Genomic DNA, 18,676 nt, shown 5'->3' on the forward strand with positions numbered 1-18,676 from the left:
CTTGCGCCTCCTCCCCCATGTACTACTGCACTCACCATTATGCTGTACTGCACCCCTCCCCATGTACTACTGCACCCACCATTATATTGTACTGCACCCACCATTATACTGTACTGCAACCCCTCCCCCATGTACTACTGCACCCACCATTATGCTGTACTGCACCCCTCCCCCATATACTGCACCAACCATTATACTGTACTGCACCCCTCCCCCATGTACTACTGCACCCACCATTGTGCTGTACTGCACTCCTCCCCCATGTACTACTGCTCCCACCATTATGCTGTACTGCACCCCCTCCCCATGTACTACTGCTCCCACCATTATGCTGTACTGCACCCCCTCCCCATGTACTACTGCTCCCACCATTATGCTGTACTGCACCCCCTCCCCATGTACTACTGCACCCACCATTATACTGTACTGCACCCACCATTATACTGTACTGCACCCCCTCCCCCATATACTGCACCCACCATTATACTGTACTGCACCCCCTCCCCATGTACTACTGCACCCACCATTATGCTGTACTGCACCCCTCCCCCATGTACTGCACCCCCTCCCCATGTACTACTGCACCCACCATTATGCTGTACTGCACCCCTCCCCCATGTACTGCACCCCCTCCCCATGTACTACTGCACCCACCATTATACTGTACTGCACCCCTCCCCCATGTACTACTGCACCCACCATTATACTTTACTGCACCCCTCCCCCATGTACTACTGCACCCACCATTATACTGTACTGCACCCCTCCCCCATGTACTACTGCACTAACCACTGTGCCTCCTTGCACCCCCTCCCCATGTACTACTGCACCCACCATTGTCATATTTACTGTTGTGTCCCCCCCTAAACATTACCTGTGAAAGGACCTGCAGAGAGAAGCTAACCTGTGGCAGCCGTGTAGACCAGCCAGGCTAAACTGAATAAGCCACGCCTGCTGTACAGTCACATGACTTGAGGAAGTCACGTGACCTTGTGATGTCATCAGGTCCTTTTACAGTATGGGATTTAGACATTACCAGGTGAGAATGTGTGTTTTTTTTTTTTAACCCCTTAACATGTGGCCATGGGGGGGGGGGGGGGGGGGGTATTCTATATTGGCGGGGAGGCACAGGGGGGGGGGCTATTCAATATTGGGGGGGATGCACAGGGGGGGGGGGCTATTCAATATTGGGGGGGATGCACAGGGGGGGGCTATTCAATATTGGGGGGGATGCACAGGGGGGGCTATTCTATATTGGGGGGAGGCACAGGGGGAGGCTATTCTATATTGGGGGGATGCAGGGGGATGCTATTCTATATTGGGGGGAGGCACAGGGGGAGGCTATTCTATATTGGGGGGAGGCACAGGGGGAGGCTATTCTATATTGGGGGAGGCACAGAGGGAGGCTATTCTATATTGGGGGGATGCACAGGGTGGGCTTTTCTATATTGGGGGAGAGGCACAGGGGGGGGCTATTCTATATTGGGGGGATGCAGGGGGATGCTATTCTATATTGGGGGGAGGCACAGGGGGAGGCTATTCTATATTGGGGGGATGCAGGGGGATGCTATTCTATATTGGGGGGAGGCACAGGGGGAGGCTATTCTATATTGGGGGGAGGCACAGGGGGAGGCTATTCTATATTAGGGGAGGCACAGAGGGAGGCTATTCTATATTGGGGGGATGCACAGGGTGGGCTTTTCTATATTGGGGGAGAGGCACAGGGGGGGGCTATTCTATATTGGGGGGATGCAGGGGGATGCTATTCTATATTGGGGGGAGGCACAGGGGGAGGCTATTCTATATTGGGGGGATGCAGGGGGAGGCTATTCTATATTGGGGGGAGGCACAGGGGGAGGCTATTCTATATTGGGGGGATGCACAGGGTGGGCTTTTCTATATTGGGGGAGAGGCACAGGGGGGGGCTATTCTATATTGGGGGGGATGCACAGGGGGGGCTATTCTATATTGGGGGGAGGCACAGGGGGAGGCTATTCTATATGGGAGGATGCACAGGGGAGGCTATTCTATATTGGGGGGATGCACAGGGGAGGCTATTCTATATTGGGGGGATGCACAGGGGAGGCTATTCTATATGGGAGGATGCACAGGGGAGGCTATTCTATATTGGGGGGATGCACAGGGGAGGCTATTCTATATTGGGGGGATGCACGGGGGGGGCTATTCTATATGGGAGGATGCACAGGGGAGGCTATTCTATATTGGGGGGATGCAGGGGGGGGGCTATTCTATATTGGGGGGATGCACAGGGGAGGCTATTCTATATTGGGGGATGCACAGGGGGGCTACTCTATATTGGGGGATGCACGGGGGGGGCTATTCTATATGGGGGATGCACGGGGGGCTATTCTATATGGGGGATGCACGGGGGGGCTATTCTATATGGGGGGATGCACAGGGGGGCTATTCTATATGGGGGGATGCACAGGGGGACTACTCTATATGGGGGGATGCTCAGGGGGCTATTCTATATGGGGGGATGTTCAGGGGGGCTATTCTATATGGGGGGATGTTCAGGGGGGCTAATCTATATTGGGGGATGCAGGGGGGCTATTCTATATTGGGGGATACACGGGGGGGCTATTCTATATGGGGGGATGTACAGCAGGGGGGCTATTCTATATGGAGAGATGTGCAGTGGGGGAGGGGAGGCTATTATATATGGAGGGATGTATAGATGAGGATGTATAGAGGAAGATGTTGCTGGAGCATGAAGCCTAAAATGTCTGTCTGGCAGATCCCGTGGAGAGGAGTCCTGGCCAGAGAAGCCTTCATGATGGCCGGAGCCAGATGGAGAAGAAAAGGAAAAGTGGACGTCTCTTCATGCAGAGAAGACGCCTACTGTGAGTGACAGGATGTAACTGCACTATAATCACCTATAAGGTCTGCAGAACCTTTACACAGCTGGGATCTACATCTGTATCAGGGTGTCAAATTCAGGCCCTCCAGGTGTTGCAAAACTACAATTCCCATCATGCTTTAGCTGTCCAGTCATGATGGGATCTGTAGTTTTGTAACAGCTGGAGGGCCGGAGTGTGACACCTGTGTTCTCTGGTCACTGCTTTGGGAGAATATTGGTCTTTATATAGCGGCTGTTATTTGGTGGATAGTGGTATCCAGTCCCCGTATGCTGAGGAGGTAGTGGGCATGGTGTGATGGTATAGTGGTATTATCCAGTCACCGTATGCTGAGAGTAGTGGGCATGGTGTGATGGTATTACTCGTCCTGTGTATTCTGGTATTATTGGTAATATTAGTGTTTTATATAGTGGATTGTATTCAGTCACAGTGTAGTGGTATTAGTCACTATGTGGTGATAATGGCCGTGCTCATGGTGTGGTGATATTATTTGTTACTTATATACTGGTAGTATAGGAAATATTGGTGGGTTTGCTTAGTGACAGTATGGCAGTAACGTGTACAGTATGGTGATAATATTTGCTCACTGGTGTTATTAACTATGAGAGTATCATGCACAGAAAGTTATAGATAGATAGATAGATAGATAGATAGGAGATAGATAGATAGATAGATAGATAGATAGATAGATAGGCGATAGATAGATAGATGGGCAATAGATAGATAGATAGATAGATAGATAGGAAATAGATAGGAGATAGATAGATAGGAGATAGATAGATAGATAGGAGATAGGGAGGGAGATAGATAGGGAGGGAGATAGATAGATAGATAGGAAATAGGAGATAGATAGATAGATAGATAGATAGATAGATAGATAGATAGGAGATAGATAGATAGATAGATAGATATCCAGTAGGAGATAGATAGATAGATAGATAGATAGATATCCAGTAGGAAATATCTATCTACCAGCTTATTATGTAGCTTTGATTACACATGAGATCACAACCAGCTGACACATTTTAATAATTAAAACCTTACTACTTATACCGCCATTATATGGAGACATAGTCAGGATAAAAGGATTAAAAAAAATATAGTAACTTTTGTCCAAAAACAGCACCACCCCTGTCTTCAGGTTATGTGAGGTATTACAACTTGGCTCCATTCACTTCAATGGAACTGAGCTGCAATACCTCACTCAAACTGAGGTATGGCACTGTTTCTGGAAGAAAGTGACCATGTTTTTCTCCTTTAAAGGGAATCTGTGAGGTCTATACCAGGTCTAGGGCTGTAGATCTCAGCAGACAGGTGTGCGGGAGATATCACTGACAGGACCTTTAATCCAGTGTAAACTTTTATAATTGTCCTTTTCATTACCAACTAAAGTTTCACAACAGCAGCCGCAGCAGCAGCACCCTATACGTCTATCAGTCAGGGCAGGAAGGGGCGGAGGCAGAAGGTGCTGCTGTTGCTCCACATCTGTGACACTTCAGCTGGTAATGGAAAGAATGATTATAAAGGTTTACACTGGACTAAAGGTCAGGTCCCTGACCTGTACGCTGGGATCTACAGCTGTGTACCTGGTATAGACCCCACAGGTTCCCTTTAAGGGCACGTTCATACCTAATCCAATGCAGATTTGATGCTTCTGATTTAATCAATTGAAATGAATGCATAAATATGCCACATCAAATCCCCAGCAGATTATGTTATAGCATTATTTTTAGGTGCTGATGGTGGGTTTCACATGTTTAAAGGGAACTAATAAGCCCGTTTGAGCTGATATGACTTTTATTCCCCGGCTCGTGACTAGATACAAGCGGGGAAGTAGTCATGGTGGTCGGCTCCCCGCTCGTATCTAGTCACTGCGCTCTGCCTGTCAGCGCGCTCAGAGGGGATGATTGACAGGCAGAGAGGTCCGTTACTGGCCTCTCTGCCTGTCAATCATCCCGCCGAGCGCGCTGACAGGCAGAGCGCAGTGACTAGATACAAGCGGGGAGCCGACCACCATGACTACTTCCCCGCTTGTATCTAGTCACAAGCCGGGGAATAAAAGTCATTTTCTCCGTTATAAAGCACCTGCTGCGGCCGTGGTCGGTACTTGTCGCGGCCGCTCCAGGTGCTTTATACAATGCTCCAGGGAACTGATCGGTTGATTGTTTCCCTTTAAGGGAGTAGTGGGGGACATGGCTAAATGAAGCAGAATTGATATACCATGATATGGTATGTGGGCTGCTGGGGTTTGATTGCCAGGGCTGATTTTAAGTCCCAGTCCGGCCCTGGTGTGAACGCACCCTTAGATGAAATTTGTCAGCTCTGTATCTCGCTCAGAGCTGCAGACATGGGCACATAGCTAGTAGGGAGATAGAACAAATGATCCCTGTCTCATAGCTGATGGCTCTTTGCAAAAATCGTGTTTTTTTTCCAAACTCAAGTGTCAAAGAGACTACAGATCTCCTCCCTCCCTCACACCTCCCTGCTGTGTAGTATTGATCGTCCGATTATGGCTCTGTGTAATAGGGTGAAAAATCGTTATATAGTTCGAATTTAAACGATAATCGTTCTGTGTAACTGCAGGCAACGATTGAAAAATCGTTCGTATGTCGTTGATTGTTAATTTAGATCTGACCCTAAAATTATCGTTAATCGTTCGCTGTAATTCCACAATCATCGCTCAAGTTCCACATTTGTTCACTAATCAATCAGTGTAATTGCACATTGATCATTGTTTTGCTGGGATCAGAAGGAGTAAACGATCATAGTAACGATCGTATCTAACAACCATCGTTCTGTTTTAGGGTACTATTACACGGCCCGATAATAATTGTAAATGAGCGCAGATCTGCTAGATCGGCGCCTGTTTACTGGGCCTATTCCACGGCCCCATTATCGTTTAGCGAGGGCTGCATGGACATCGTTACCGATGTCCTTTCAGCCCTTGCTTAAACTGCATTCATTACCTATCCATGGTCCAGGGCTCCTCTTGTGGTCCACTTCTCCCCGGGTCCCGCGCTGTGTAAATGGACCCTAATATGGTGAACAATTTAAGGTTGACGATAAATAATCTCGTTTACGATCGTTTATCGTTAATCGTTAAAAATTGCTCTGTGTAATAGGGCCTGATCGCACGATTAACAATTCCGAATGAACTATGTGTTTTTCATAACGATCAGCGGTTAGACGGAACGATATAGTGTACGGAAAAATCGTTTTGCGATTGTTTAAGCCTACCTCACACATAGCTTAAATCGGTAAAAGACTGTTTACAAGGAACGATCTGCGAATTTTTTGCGAACGACCAACGATGATTTGAGAACTTGTTGAAAGATCAAAATGAACGATTTCTCGCTCGTCGCTTGATTATCGCTCAAATGCGATCGTTATCGTGCAAATTCGAACGATAATCGTTCCGTGTAAAACCGCCATTAGTCTCAGCTGTTCCTTAGTTGCACAGCATTTCTCTCCAGTATCCCGCTTTCAGGGAAGTCACAGAAAACCCTGCTTGCTGTTAATGTGCTGCCCGCTAGACGCAGCTCTCCCAGAATTAAACCATTTGCCAGCTGGAGCACTTTAGAGGCTCTCAGGAAAAGGAAACACTGCTCCAGCAATGTGTACAATCTCCAGCATAATCTATCGGGCTCCGCTAATAGGGAGTTTGTATACACGGACATCTCTTTCCTCCTTAATGTTCTGCATCGGCCTCAGTCGCTCACCTCATCCATTTCTTAAGCTGCCCCAGCTCTGGTCTATTGGATGTTTAGGCAAAGTTTGCGGCTCCGTTTCCTCTCGGACTTGTTTCTCTATAGACTGACATTTGTTTGCTGCCTTTTTCACATGCAGATGTGACTTCCTTTCACAATTCCGCGGCTTATTCCCCTAAATGGCAATCTTCCCCTTCAGCTTTGCATCTAAAAATAGGATTGATTTTCATGGCATGCGCTGCTGCAACCAGAGACCTGAAAAACTCCCATGATTTATGCTTTGTCCCGTCTCTGAAATCAGGGCTGCTTACATAGGAAAAGCACCTAGAGCTCTGTAAGATGTATAGTGAAATACCAGGCCAAACTATTAAAATTGTGTTGGAACTTATACATGCACGCACGTCCGCTGGGGTTGTGGTCCAGCTTTACATGTTCTACAGCAGGGATGAGGAACCTTCGGCCCTCCAACTGTTGCAAAACTACAACTCCCATCATGCCTGGACAGCCAAAGCGAAGCTTTGGCTGTCCAGGCATGATGGGAATTGTTGTTTTGCAACAGCCGGAGGGCCAAAGGTTCCCCATCTCTGTTCTAAAGCTAAAATGGTATGATGGCACATGGATAGCATGTATCTAAGGCTGGGTTCACACTCCATAAAGGGGTACTCCAGAGAAAATCTTTTTCTTTCAAAGTTATATAGATTTGTAATTTACTTCTTTTTAAAAATTTTAAGTCTCCCCATACTTATCAGCTGCTGTATGTCCTGCAGGAAGTGGTATATTCTGTCCAGTCTGACACATTGCTCTCTGCTGCCACCTCTGTCCGAGACAGGAATTGTCCAGAGCAGTAGCAAATCCCCATAGAAAACCTCTCCTGCTCTGGATAGTTCCTGACAGGCATGACAGCGGGGGGTACTGTGTCAGACTGAAAATAAAACACTACTTCCTGCAACACACACAGCAACTGATACGTACTGGAAGCTTTAAAGGGGTTGTCCAGCGAAAAAAAAAATTCTTTCAAATCAACTGGTTTCAGAAAGTTATATAGAGTTTTAATTTACTTCTATTTAAAAATCTCAAGTCTTCCAGTACTTATCAGCTGCTGTATGTCCTGCAGAAAATATTGCTTTCTTTCCGGTCTGACCCAGTGCTCTCTGCTGCCACCTCAGTCCATGTCAGGAACTGTCCAGAGCAGGAGAGGTTTTCTAAGGGGATTTGCTGCTGCTCTGGACAATTCCTGACATGGACAGAGGTGGCAGCAGAGAGCACTGTGTCAGACTGAAAAGAAAACAGCATTTCCTGCAGGACATACAGCAGCTGATAAGTATGGGAAGACTTGAGATTTTTAAATAGAAGTAAATTACAAATCTGTATAACTTTCTGAAACCAGTTAATTTGAAAGAAAAAGATTTACGCTGGACAATCCCTTTAAAGGTGTTCAAAGATTTTTTTTTTTCTTCAAATTAACTGGTGCCAAAAAGTGCACCACTTCCTGCAGGGCATACAGCAGCTGATAAGTACTGGATAACTGGATATTTTTTTTTTTATAGAAGTAAAATATAAATGTCAGATAGAGTATACTGTATATATGTATACTGGCATAATGCAGCAGGTTACATAGAGGGAGAGTAGTATGGCATATAAAGTCTGTATGTATGGCATATTCTTCGAGGGTTTACTCTTCTTTCTCTGAGCAGACAGGATAGACACAGCTTTATTCCCCCGTGCTGCTCCTCACCTGGTCGCTCCTGTTCCAGCGCTCAGCCGACTCTTGCGTGAATGCTTTCATGTATCTTTTTTTCCCCCCTCTCGCATACCTTTCTAAGAAAGACATAAAATTTGTTATAATTTGTACATTTTTGGAAAACGGTTTATGTTATAGGAGGAAACAAATCTTCCGGGCATGTTAGAACCAGCGACAGAAACCTCTGGCCTGAATCCTCCCCACCTGCTGAATGTGAACTTAAAACATTGCTCTATGTGAGATTCCTCAGTTTAACTCATTGTGTAGAGAAGTGTCATGTACTGGGGTAGGGAACCTTGGCTCTCCAGCTTTAGCTTTGGCTGTCCAGGCATGATGGGAGTTGTAGTTTTGCAACAGCTGGAGAGCCAAGGTTCCCTACCCCTGGGGTAGTTACTTGTTGCAAACCTGAGCCTGACCATAGATGCACCATATTACACAACTTGCTAGCAGAAGCAATATTCCTTACTGAGGGTATATGCACAGTGAGCAATTCTCTTGGATTCCGCCCGTGTGAATGCAACATTGCTCCTTGCCATATAGAAAAATGGCCCGTGCACACAGAGGAAATTTCTGCCTGGAATTCTGAGCGGAATCTGCGTCCCGCCCAAAGAATTGACTTGTCAATTCTTTCGGCGGATTCCGCTAGAGGAATCCTATAGAAGTAAATGGGGCTTGAATTCTGCTTGAAATCCGCTTGCATTCCGCTCAAATTCTGCTCAAATTCAGTTCCTATTCTGCCACAGCAGAATAGGCGAGGAATTTCAAGCGGAAATCTTTCAGCTACAATTTCTCGAGAATTGTTCAGTGCGCACATACCCTAAGGCTATGTCCACACAATGTATTTTTTATTAAAAGAATGGATGTTGTTTTCAATGAAAACAAAGGCCGTTCTTGTCACAGAGAAATGTGTTGCATTGAATTCAATGCGAACAACGGTCGTTCGCGCAATGTATTGAACAACGGTTGTTGTTCGCTACAGCCGTGGAAATAATTGACAAGTCATTTATTTCCAGCCATTGTGCATTGAAATCAAAGCAGTTTTGTCTGCAGCGTGTGTGAATATGGCCTGAGAGGGAACATTTGTTTGTTTTGATAGAGGGGGAGAGTTACAAGATAAGAGATAAGTAAAGATGATCATACATGTTCACCAGTGTTGGCTGAGCTTGACCATTTTGGCTATCTGACGTGTTTTGGTTTGTGCTGACTAATCTGAGAGATGATTTTTGAAGCCAAAGCCAGGAACAGACTAAAAACGCAGAACAGGTCATAAAGGAAAGACTGAGATTTCTCCTCTTTTCAAATCCATTCCTGGCTTTGTATTCAATAATCTGTCAGATAAATCTGTCTGTGTAAAGGCACCCTTAGGCCTTATTCACACGATCCGTGCCGTGATCCGGAGGAAGATTGCGGCACGGAGCCACCGCCCGGCACGGATCCCCTCCACCCACCCCCGACAGCAGAGATGACAGGAGCGCATGATGTGCACTCCTGTCATCGCTTCTTCTACTCACCTATTTCCCCTGTGCAGCCTGGGTACACACGCTCACCGGACGTGGCCTGGACTACACTGCAGGTAGAGGAAGGCAGCGTAGTCCAGGCCACTTCTGGTGAATATGAAGCCGGTCAGCATGGGGGGAATAGGCACAGATCAGTGAATGGCTTCATTCACTTTAACGGCACCTAAAATTGTCCTTGGTTGCGAATCCGCGACCACGGACAATTTTACGGGACGTGTGAATGCAGCCTTCCTGCCCTCTTCCCATTGCGAATACCTGAACACCTGGCTAAACCAAGCATACGTGCGTATACGAAAGACAGGAAGAGTAGCTGTCAGCCAAGCAAATATTCGGTTTACAGCTATTGGTGTACAACCATCTAAGAGTGACACATGCACCACGTGCCTCAATAAGGGTAGGTTCACACTACGCTTTTGCAGTCCACTGAGCTTATTCGTTCTACAGAAAAACGGATGCATAAACAGATGCAGTTTTGTACCATCCATTTGGATCCATTTTCCCATTGATGTCAATTATTTTAAAAAAAGGGGGGGGGATCGAAACAAATCAATTTTTTTTTTAAGCGTACACAAAAGTGGTCGACCACATTTTTCTGTATGTTGAAAATTACCATTAAATAACAGATCCGTTAAACAAACTTTAAAAACAACAGTGTGAACCCAGGCTAAATGTGCACTAAGTTCTTTTTGGCCAGTATGAGGAAGGGGCCTATTCCACAGAGCGATAATCGTCCGAATCGGCCCAATTCGGCTGATTATCGCTCGGTGGAATAGAGAAAACGATCAGCCAATGATCCTCTCATCGGCTGATCGTTTATTTAGGCCCAAATCTAAAATCATTGGTCACCCAACACGCATCGCTACGTGGAATAGCGGTGCGCGGCGGGCGACCAACGATTTGAGGAGCAGCATACATTACCTAGCAGAGCTTCTCCTCCGCTCCGTCTTCCTCCCCGGATCCCACGGTGCAGCATCAGCTTTGGTGCGGCCTGACTGAGCTGTCAGACCGCTCAGCCAATCACTGGCCGCAGCAGTCCTGAGCAGTCTGACAGCTCAGTCAGGTAACAATGTCCCTGCAGCCCTCGCTAAACGATCTTCGAGTTGTGGAATAGGCCCAGTAAACGAGCGCCGATCTAGCAGATCGGCGCTCGTTTACATCGTTGATTGGCCCGTGGAATAGGGCCCTAAGGCTGGGTTCACACTACGTTTTTGAAACAGTTTTTTTCATCTGCTTTTTGCAAAAATCGGATGCATTTGTGTGCATCCGTTTTTCCATTGACTTCCAGTATAAAAAAAAAGATATCAAAGCATCCTTTTTATTTATTTTTTTAACGTACACAAAAACATGGGCGGCTACGTTTTTGTGTACATTAAAAAAAAAAGGATGCGTTTTGATCAGTTTTTTATAATGGAAGTCAATAGAAAAATAGATCAAAACGGATGCATCCATTTTTCTATCCCTTTTTTTTTGCAAAAAGCAGATGAAAAAACATAGTGTGAACCCATACATACACACAAAACTCAAGTTGTGCACTGTATTTTATTGTGTCTCCCAGATATATGTGGGAACCTGGTGTAAGTATATGATGTATAGTAGCGCTGCTAGGTGGAAAGTGTGTTTACAATTGGCTCACCAGTCATCCTGCGGATTTCATTCATATTCATCACCACAAAGGAATTTCAGGCTCCTCACCTCATTTTCATCCACGTTGTATTTCGGGCAGCCTGTTCTTTACAAACAACAAGCTCCAACATGGAAAGGCTGGAGTGCGTTAAAGCTATGCAGTAATACAGGGATGCTGGAAGCACGCTACCTGCTTCACCTTCTTTCCAGCATGGGCGTGTGGCGAGATTTGCAATTAACACCTGTTTATGGAAAGCCTACTGCTTGTATATGGCGAGGGAGCCATTTTATGGGCTAAGCCAATATTTATACAAGGACAGCCTGTCATTTCAATAACTAGTAAAATAAATCACTTAGAAAAGTCGCCTGTCATCGAACCCAAAATATTTAAATATATATAAATATAAATATTTGGCCATTTCTACATTTCATTGGTCTGTAAAGTGTGGACCCCTTAGTGCTACTGGCCAGTCGTGCACATATGGTACATTCGCTTTAAGATTTTCACATGGATAGAACGATGCTGGTGCGGGGAAGCTGGTGCCGCGGTCTTTTTTTTTTAACCGAGACCGGGTTCCCACGTACATCGCCGTTCTATTCTCGGGCACCAGCCAGGTGTGAAGCACTGGAGGCGGGCAGGCCTGCCCCCAAGTGGGAGGAAACCCCGGCTGGCCCACCTCCAGTGCTTTACTGGGTCATGGTTCAAAAAAAGAACGCGGCACCGGCTTTCCGAGTGGAGTTTTGTTACTTTGTTCCATTGAAGTGAATGGAGCTTAATTACAAACCCCACCTGAACTGGAGACAAGAGTCATGTTGTCTCTGGAAGAAAGTGGCCATGTTTTTGTAGCACTGGATAACCCCTTTAATGTCTCCAAACCCTTTAGTTTTTGTTTTGTTTTTTACATTTTGCTATGTTGCCTGTCCCCCCCCCCCCCCCCCCCCCCCTCCCTTTGACAGTGGTTACAGTCTCTTGACCTCTTGGGTATGATACCATAAGCTTTGCACACTTTGAGTTGGGGCTTTTCTGCCATTCTTTTCTGCAGATCCTCTCAAGCTCCATCAGGCTGGATAGGGACCATCAGTGGAGCCATTTTCAGGTCTCTATAGATATGTTGAATTAGGGCAAGGATGGGGAACCTTCAGCCCTCCAGCTGTTGCAAAACTATAATTCCCATCAGCTTTAGCTTTAGCTGTCCAGGCCTGATGGGAATTGTAGTTTTGCAACAGCTGGAGCACTGAAGGTTCCCCATCCCTGAATTAGGATCAAGTCAAGGCTCTGGCTGGGACACTCAAGGACATTCAGAGAGTTGTCCCTAAGCCACTCTTGAGCTGTCTTGGCCATGCGCCTGATAATGTATGACCGCTCAAAAGATCAAATGGCCGTTTTACATGGGGCCGATTATTTACATTATTGCTAAATGAGTGGTTCTAGGTAGAGATGATCGAACAGGGACGAAGTTCAGGTTCGTATGAACCCGAACCATCGGCACTTGCTCCCGCTGCATTCCCGTTCCGTTGGAAAGGTGGAGACAGCTGTCTCCTCCTTCCCTTACAGAACTGAATTTTCGGAGAGTGACGACTACTGTTCGGTCACTATTTACAGTGTAGCTTTTATCATTGGATAATTCTCTAAGCTAAAGAACATGGTAAGAAGTGTATGAATATTATGTCCTTACCTACCAACCATCTTAGAGCTTCTACAAGACACAAGAAACCCATAAGAGTGGTTGGGTCTGATCTTAGCTCTTGCCTAGCCTGCTGTTCTCACCTGATGGTAGATTATAGTCAGAGCGGCTTCTGGAGCAGTCATGTAGGAATGGAATGTTTACCGTATCTCTCAGAGACAAAACATTGTATAAATGGAGAAAGGACTGGGGGAAAAACTACTCTGAATGGTATAGAGTTTCCCTTGCAATGACAGGAATTCAGTGTAGATTTTAGCTCCATTGGCCCCGTAAAAACCAGCCGCATGGCACTAAGTGTAATATTGTTGCATGACAAAGCCACCTAAAGCCGCGCATGTTTTTGTGAAAGCTTCCTAAACATGCTGCTAAATCCTCTAAAATGCGACTTAACTGCTTTGGCTTCCATCAGCATGGCATATGCAGAGCAACGGCAAATGAACAAACAGAAGAAATATGCTGAATGGGCAAACAAATAGGGTTCAGCTGGTCCTTTGGTTCACAGAGATGGGCGCACCGTGAATACCAATCACTGTATTCTCTGCTGTACTGAAAACTCACAATATCTCTTTTCATTCGGCGAGCCCTTTTCACAACAGCAATGTGTCTTTATGTCTTTAGAATGACACCAGTCTTGGCCTGTTTCCGCTGTCTAAAGGCCTGGGAGCTGGAGGGGGGAAAAACATTCAGACTTATAAAAAAATAAAGAAAAAACTATTACCAATTTAGTTTTCTGCACTTATTTATCAGTTCAAGATGTCAACCAAAAAGTGTATTCAGTTACATGGTTGATAGGACGGTGCTTAGGATGGACTTTGGCAGTAATGTCTAAGTGTATAACTTGTATAACAGCAACTGAAAACAAGTAGCCAAAACCAAAGTCATTGTTGGGCTTAAAGGGAAACTATCAGCAGGTTAGATGAATCTAACTTGCTGATATGCCCCTATTGCACAGGAGACGCAGAGGAGGAAGGTATGTCTCTTACCTTCCTCCTCAGCGCTGTTGCGGTGCAGTTAGTAGTTTGCTCCATGGTCCGGTGAGACCATTAGGAGCACTGCCATCCCCCATAGCGGCGATCCGGCCTCCCACGGCCAGCCAACTCCATTCAGTATCAGAGAGAGGAGTGGGATGGCCGGTGGCGGATCAGAGCTATGGGGGTGGGCAGTGCCCCAGTGCTCCTGACAGTCTCACCGGACCATGGAGCAAACTGCTAACTGCTCCAGAACGGAGCAGAGGATTAGGTTAAGAGACACACCTTTCTCCTTGGTGTCTTCTGCACAATAGGGACATATCAGCAGGTTAGGTTTGTCTAACCTGTTGATAGTTCCCCTTGAACAATTTAAAGTTTCATGGTGACTCTGCAGGCTAGTTATAAACCAGGTACCCAATTGAACACACAAAAATGCAAAGATCATATCAAGTGCAACAAAAAAAACCTCTCCTTTGCTTGTTTCCTGTAGGATTAAGGATTGCACCTACATCTACTTTTCTTTCTTCTAGATGTTTTAGCTATGGAAATGACATGTTTGTGCCCAATGGTGCAGTTATGGTTTATGGGCCTAGGCTGTCTAATGCACCTGCCGATATGTCCCTACTGCACAGGAAACGCTGAGGAGGAAGATATGTGTCTTACCTTTCTCCTCAGTGTCGTACCTGTGCAGTTAGTCTTTTGCTCCATGGTCTGGTGGGACCATTAGGAGCACTGAGGCACCCAAAAGGAGCACTGCCCGCCCCTATAGCGCCGATCAGGCCCGATCCATTAATTATCATTAGAGAGGGGCGGGCCAGCCGAGGGCGGATCAGCATTATAGGGGCGGACAGTGCTCCTAATGGTCTCACTGGACCATGGAGCAAGAGACTTACTGTAACAGAACAGCGCAGAGGAGGAAGGTAAGACACATACCATCCTCCTCGGTGCTTCCTGTGCAATATGGACATATCAGCAGGTTAGATTCTTCTAACTTATTTATAGTTCCCCTTTTAAGGGTTTTTCCGGCATTAGAAGAACATGGCCACTTTCTTCCAGAGACAGCACAACTCTTGTCTCTAGTTTGGGTGCAGGTTTTGCAATTTTGTTCTATTGAAGTGAATGAGGCATAATTGCAAACAACACCTGAATTGGAGACAAGAGCCGTGTTGCATAACCCCTTTAGGGGGCATTATTATAAAGGGTAAATGTAAGATGCAAAGCTACAAGAATAGATACGATGTATGGGACAACTTTTACTTTAAATGATTGGACAATCTTTATGAATATCCCCCTTCTCCTAAGTCTATGGATTACATGTGATGAGGATACTTTAGGACTTTACATTTGTACTGTTTTACAGAATTTTCCTATTTAGCCAACTGAAAATTTTTATCTAAAAAATGTGCTGCTTAATATTATTATTATTATTTTTTTGCAGATCACTGCTGTATGTCGAGAGGCGGCATTATTGGCTTTGCAGGAGGACATACATGCTAATTCCATTACGGGAAACCATTTTGATCAAGCTTTGACCATTGTGACGCCCAGAATTCCCGACTCCCTTATACAGTTTTATGAGACGTACCAACAAAAAAGCGGACTGCATAATTTATAAATTGTCTTTTGTAATTGGAAAGAACATTAAAATTCTCAGGTCATTAGGATTTTGGAAATAAACAACTGAAACCAAATCAAGGGCTCGTGAAAATGTTACCTAATGAAACCCAATACTACATGTCATATAGCAGAAGGCTCCAATGTTAAAATGAGTAATTCTGAGTCCCCCATACACAGCGCATTCATCTGCCGGAGGAGCCGCTGACATGTTACCTCAGGAGGTATATATCGTGATGGGTGATGAGAGAATGCGCCTGACAGACAGTGAAGGACGGCACATTCCTAAACTACAGACACTTAATGAATACGATTGAGAAATGGGAAGGAAGTGTTAGCTCTGTGAAGGTTTTGCAAGCGAAATTGAGTTATATCACGTTAGACACGAGCAAAGTACGCTTCCCCAGGGGAGAATTTAAGCAGATTTTTTTTGTTTTCTGCTATTTACATATGTTACAGGAGAGAATTTCATTTGTTGAAATTGTAAAAAGTTTAAAAAACTAAAATACAGATCTAACATACAGCTATTTTACTTCACTCTAGGACATAATGCATGCGACAGCCATTAAGATGGAATCTGACCGGCTAATTAACCAATCCCTGCTTCCTGCTGGGCCGGCAATGAAGATGATCCTGGCTCGGCACTTAATTACTAAAGGCTACAAAAGCCCATTGTAATCAAGCACTGATCTCAGAGATCAATGCAGTGCATATGTACTGCATTGATCTCTACAAGAGTTCAGTTCAGTTATAATAGAAGTCCCCCAGGGGGACTTCAAGTTACTGTAGGAAAAGAAAAAGTTTTTAATAAATAAATAAATCCCATTACAAAATAAAAGTTTAAATCGACTCCCTTTTCCCATTTTATAAATAAACATATTTGCTATCGCTGCGTCCGTAATTGTCCGAACTATTAAATGATCACATTTCTTATCTCAAAGGGTCATGGCATAAATGCAAAAACCAGACAAAGTGCAAAAACGCAGATTTTTGGTCACATGAAATCCGAAACATTTGTAATACAAAGTGATCAAAAAGTCGCAAAAAAATGACACCTCACACAGCCCCATAGACCAAAAATAAAAGCGTTATAGGGATGAATAATAGGGCAATTTTAAACATGTTTTGTTCTTTTAAAAAGGATTGAATTTTTTAAAAGCAGTCAAAGAAGATAAAAGTTATCCGACAGAGGTGGCAGCAGAGAGCACTGTGTCAGACTGAAAAGAATAAACCACTTCCTGCAGGGTATACAGCAGTTTATAAGTACTGGAAGACTTGAGATTTTTAAATAGAATTAAATTATAAATCTATATAACCTTCTGAAACCAGTTGATTTGAAAGAAAAATATTTTCTCCGGAGTATTCCTTTAAGTTCAAGAGAATTTAATGCATTCATCCTAACCTGCCTCTAGGAATTATAATCCACAGTACGCCATGGTAAGTATATTAACTAGGGATGGTCCGAACAGAGTTCGGTTTGGGTTCGTACGAACCCGAATCCTCGGTAATGAGTCCTGCTGTCTGCCCGGATCCAGCGGGAGGACCGCCTGGAAAACTGGGATACAGCCATAGCCATAGGCTGTATCCCAGTTTTCCAGGTGTTACTCCCGCTGTATCCGCCCGCTCCACGGAGCGGGCAGACAGCAGGAATCTGCTGCCGAGCGTTCGGGTTCATACGAACCTGAACCTTGGCAGGTTTGGACCATCCCTAATATTAACCCCTAGCTGCACCAGGACGTTACTGTACAACCTGTTGCTACTAGGGGAATTCAGAGGGGGGTCGCGCAGCGACCTCGCTCTGAACTGCCCCGATCACGGGTGCTATATGCAGCCCGGAACCGCAGCTATTAGCGGGCATGGTCCAATGGCTGTGCCCGCTAATTAAGTATTTATACACCTACAAAAGAATACTGTACCCAGATGTAATATAATCACAAACTAATTTTTTATTGATAACAAAAACATATATAAAAATGCAATAAAAACACAAACTGAATCAGAACGGATGATTACAAAAAACATGGGTAAAGTGCATATACTAGTTCCGGTTCCGGCATGTAACAGTAATGTGCAGAAATGCAAGTGCTGCAAGTACTGCAAGTAAAGTGCCTGGCACAATAAATAAATAAAGTCTACATGTTCAGCAAGGGTTCATTGTAGTAAGCAACATATCCCAAATAACCATAAACCAATATCATAGAGGGCCCTATCACTGAAACATTACCTAAGATGTTTGTTAATACAATACCCATGGGGCGCACCTCATGGGTATTGTATGAACAAACATCTTAGGTAATGTTTCATTTCTGCACATTCCTGTTACATGCCGGCACTTTAGTATATGCGTATATGCACTTTACCCATGTTTTTTGTAATCATCCGATCTGATTCAGTTTGTGTTTTTATTGCATTTTTATATATGTTTTTGTTATCAATAAAAAATTTGTTTGTGATTATATTATATCTGGGTACAGTATTCTTTTGTAGGTGTATATGTATTGTTTTGCTGTTGTAGCACCCAGTAGGATATCCCCATATATATTACATTTGCACTTGCTTGTTATACCATTGGGGTAGAATATCAGCTATTACAATTTTTGTTTGACTAATTAAGTATTTAGATGCAGCTGTCAAAATTGACAACTGTATCTAAATGCTTGCTGTCCCCCTTCCCTGGTGGTCTAGTGGGGATGATCGCACCCCGCAATGCGATCGCGCAGGGGGCGATCCCCGCATCTGCTCCAGGCCAGGGATCTGCGCCGTAATGGCGCTGATCCCAGCTCGGCATTCTATTGCTTTCGGCTGAAAGCAATAGAAAATAGATCTCATGGATCTATGCAGTATATCTATACTGCATAGATCTCAATGAGAGATCAGAGCAGTCATACTAGATGTCCCCCAGGGGAAATAACCCTAACCCCAGGGGGACTTCTAGTATGTGT

At 44.9% G+C, this 18,676-nt stretch overlaps 1 protein-coding gene across 3 annotated transcripts in view; it reads left to right on the forward strand.

Annotated features, from left to right (window-relative positions):
• AFG2A (AFG2 AAA ATPase homolog A) overlaps positions 1-16,331 on the forward strand; it is a 232,919-nt gene extending 216,588 nt beyond the window's left edge. The window contains exons 16-17 of one of the 3 annotated variants that reach the window (XR_011364004.1): positions 15,559-15,958; positions 16,278-16,331. Coding sequence is in view for 2 of the 3 variants with exons in the window: in XM_069978570.1 (XP_069834671.1) it covers positions 15,559-15,735 (177 nt within the window). In the remaining variant the exon portion in view is untranslated. Of the gene's footprint in view, positions 1-15,558 lie in introns of all 3 variants that reach the window. The other 2 variants (XM_069978570.1, XM_069978569.1) reach the window with 2 other exon arrangements.
• The last annotated feature ends 2,345 nt before the right edge of the window (positions 16,332-18,676 follow it).

The sequence above is a fragment of the Dendropsophus ebraccatus genome, chromosome 7 (genome assembly GCF_027789765.1).
Source record: "Dendropsophus ebraccatus isolate aDenEbr1 chromosome 7, aDenEbr1.pat, whole genome shotgun sequence".
Taxonomy (NCBI): domain Eukaryota; kingdom Metazoa; phylum Chordata; class Amphibia; order Anura; family Hylidae; genus Dendropsophus; species Dendropsophus ebraccatus.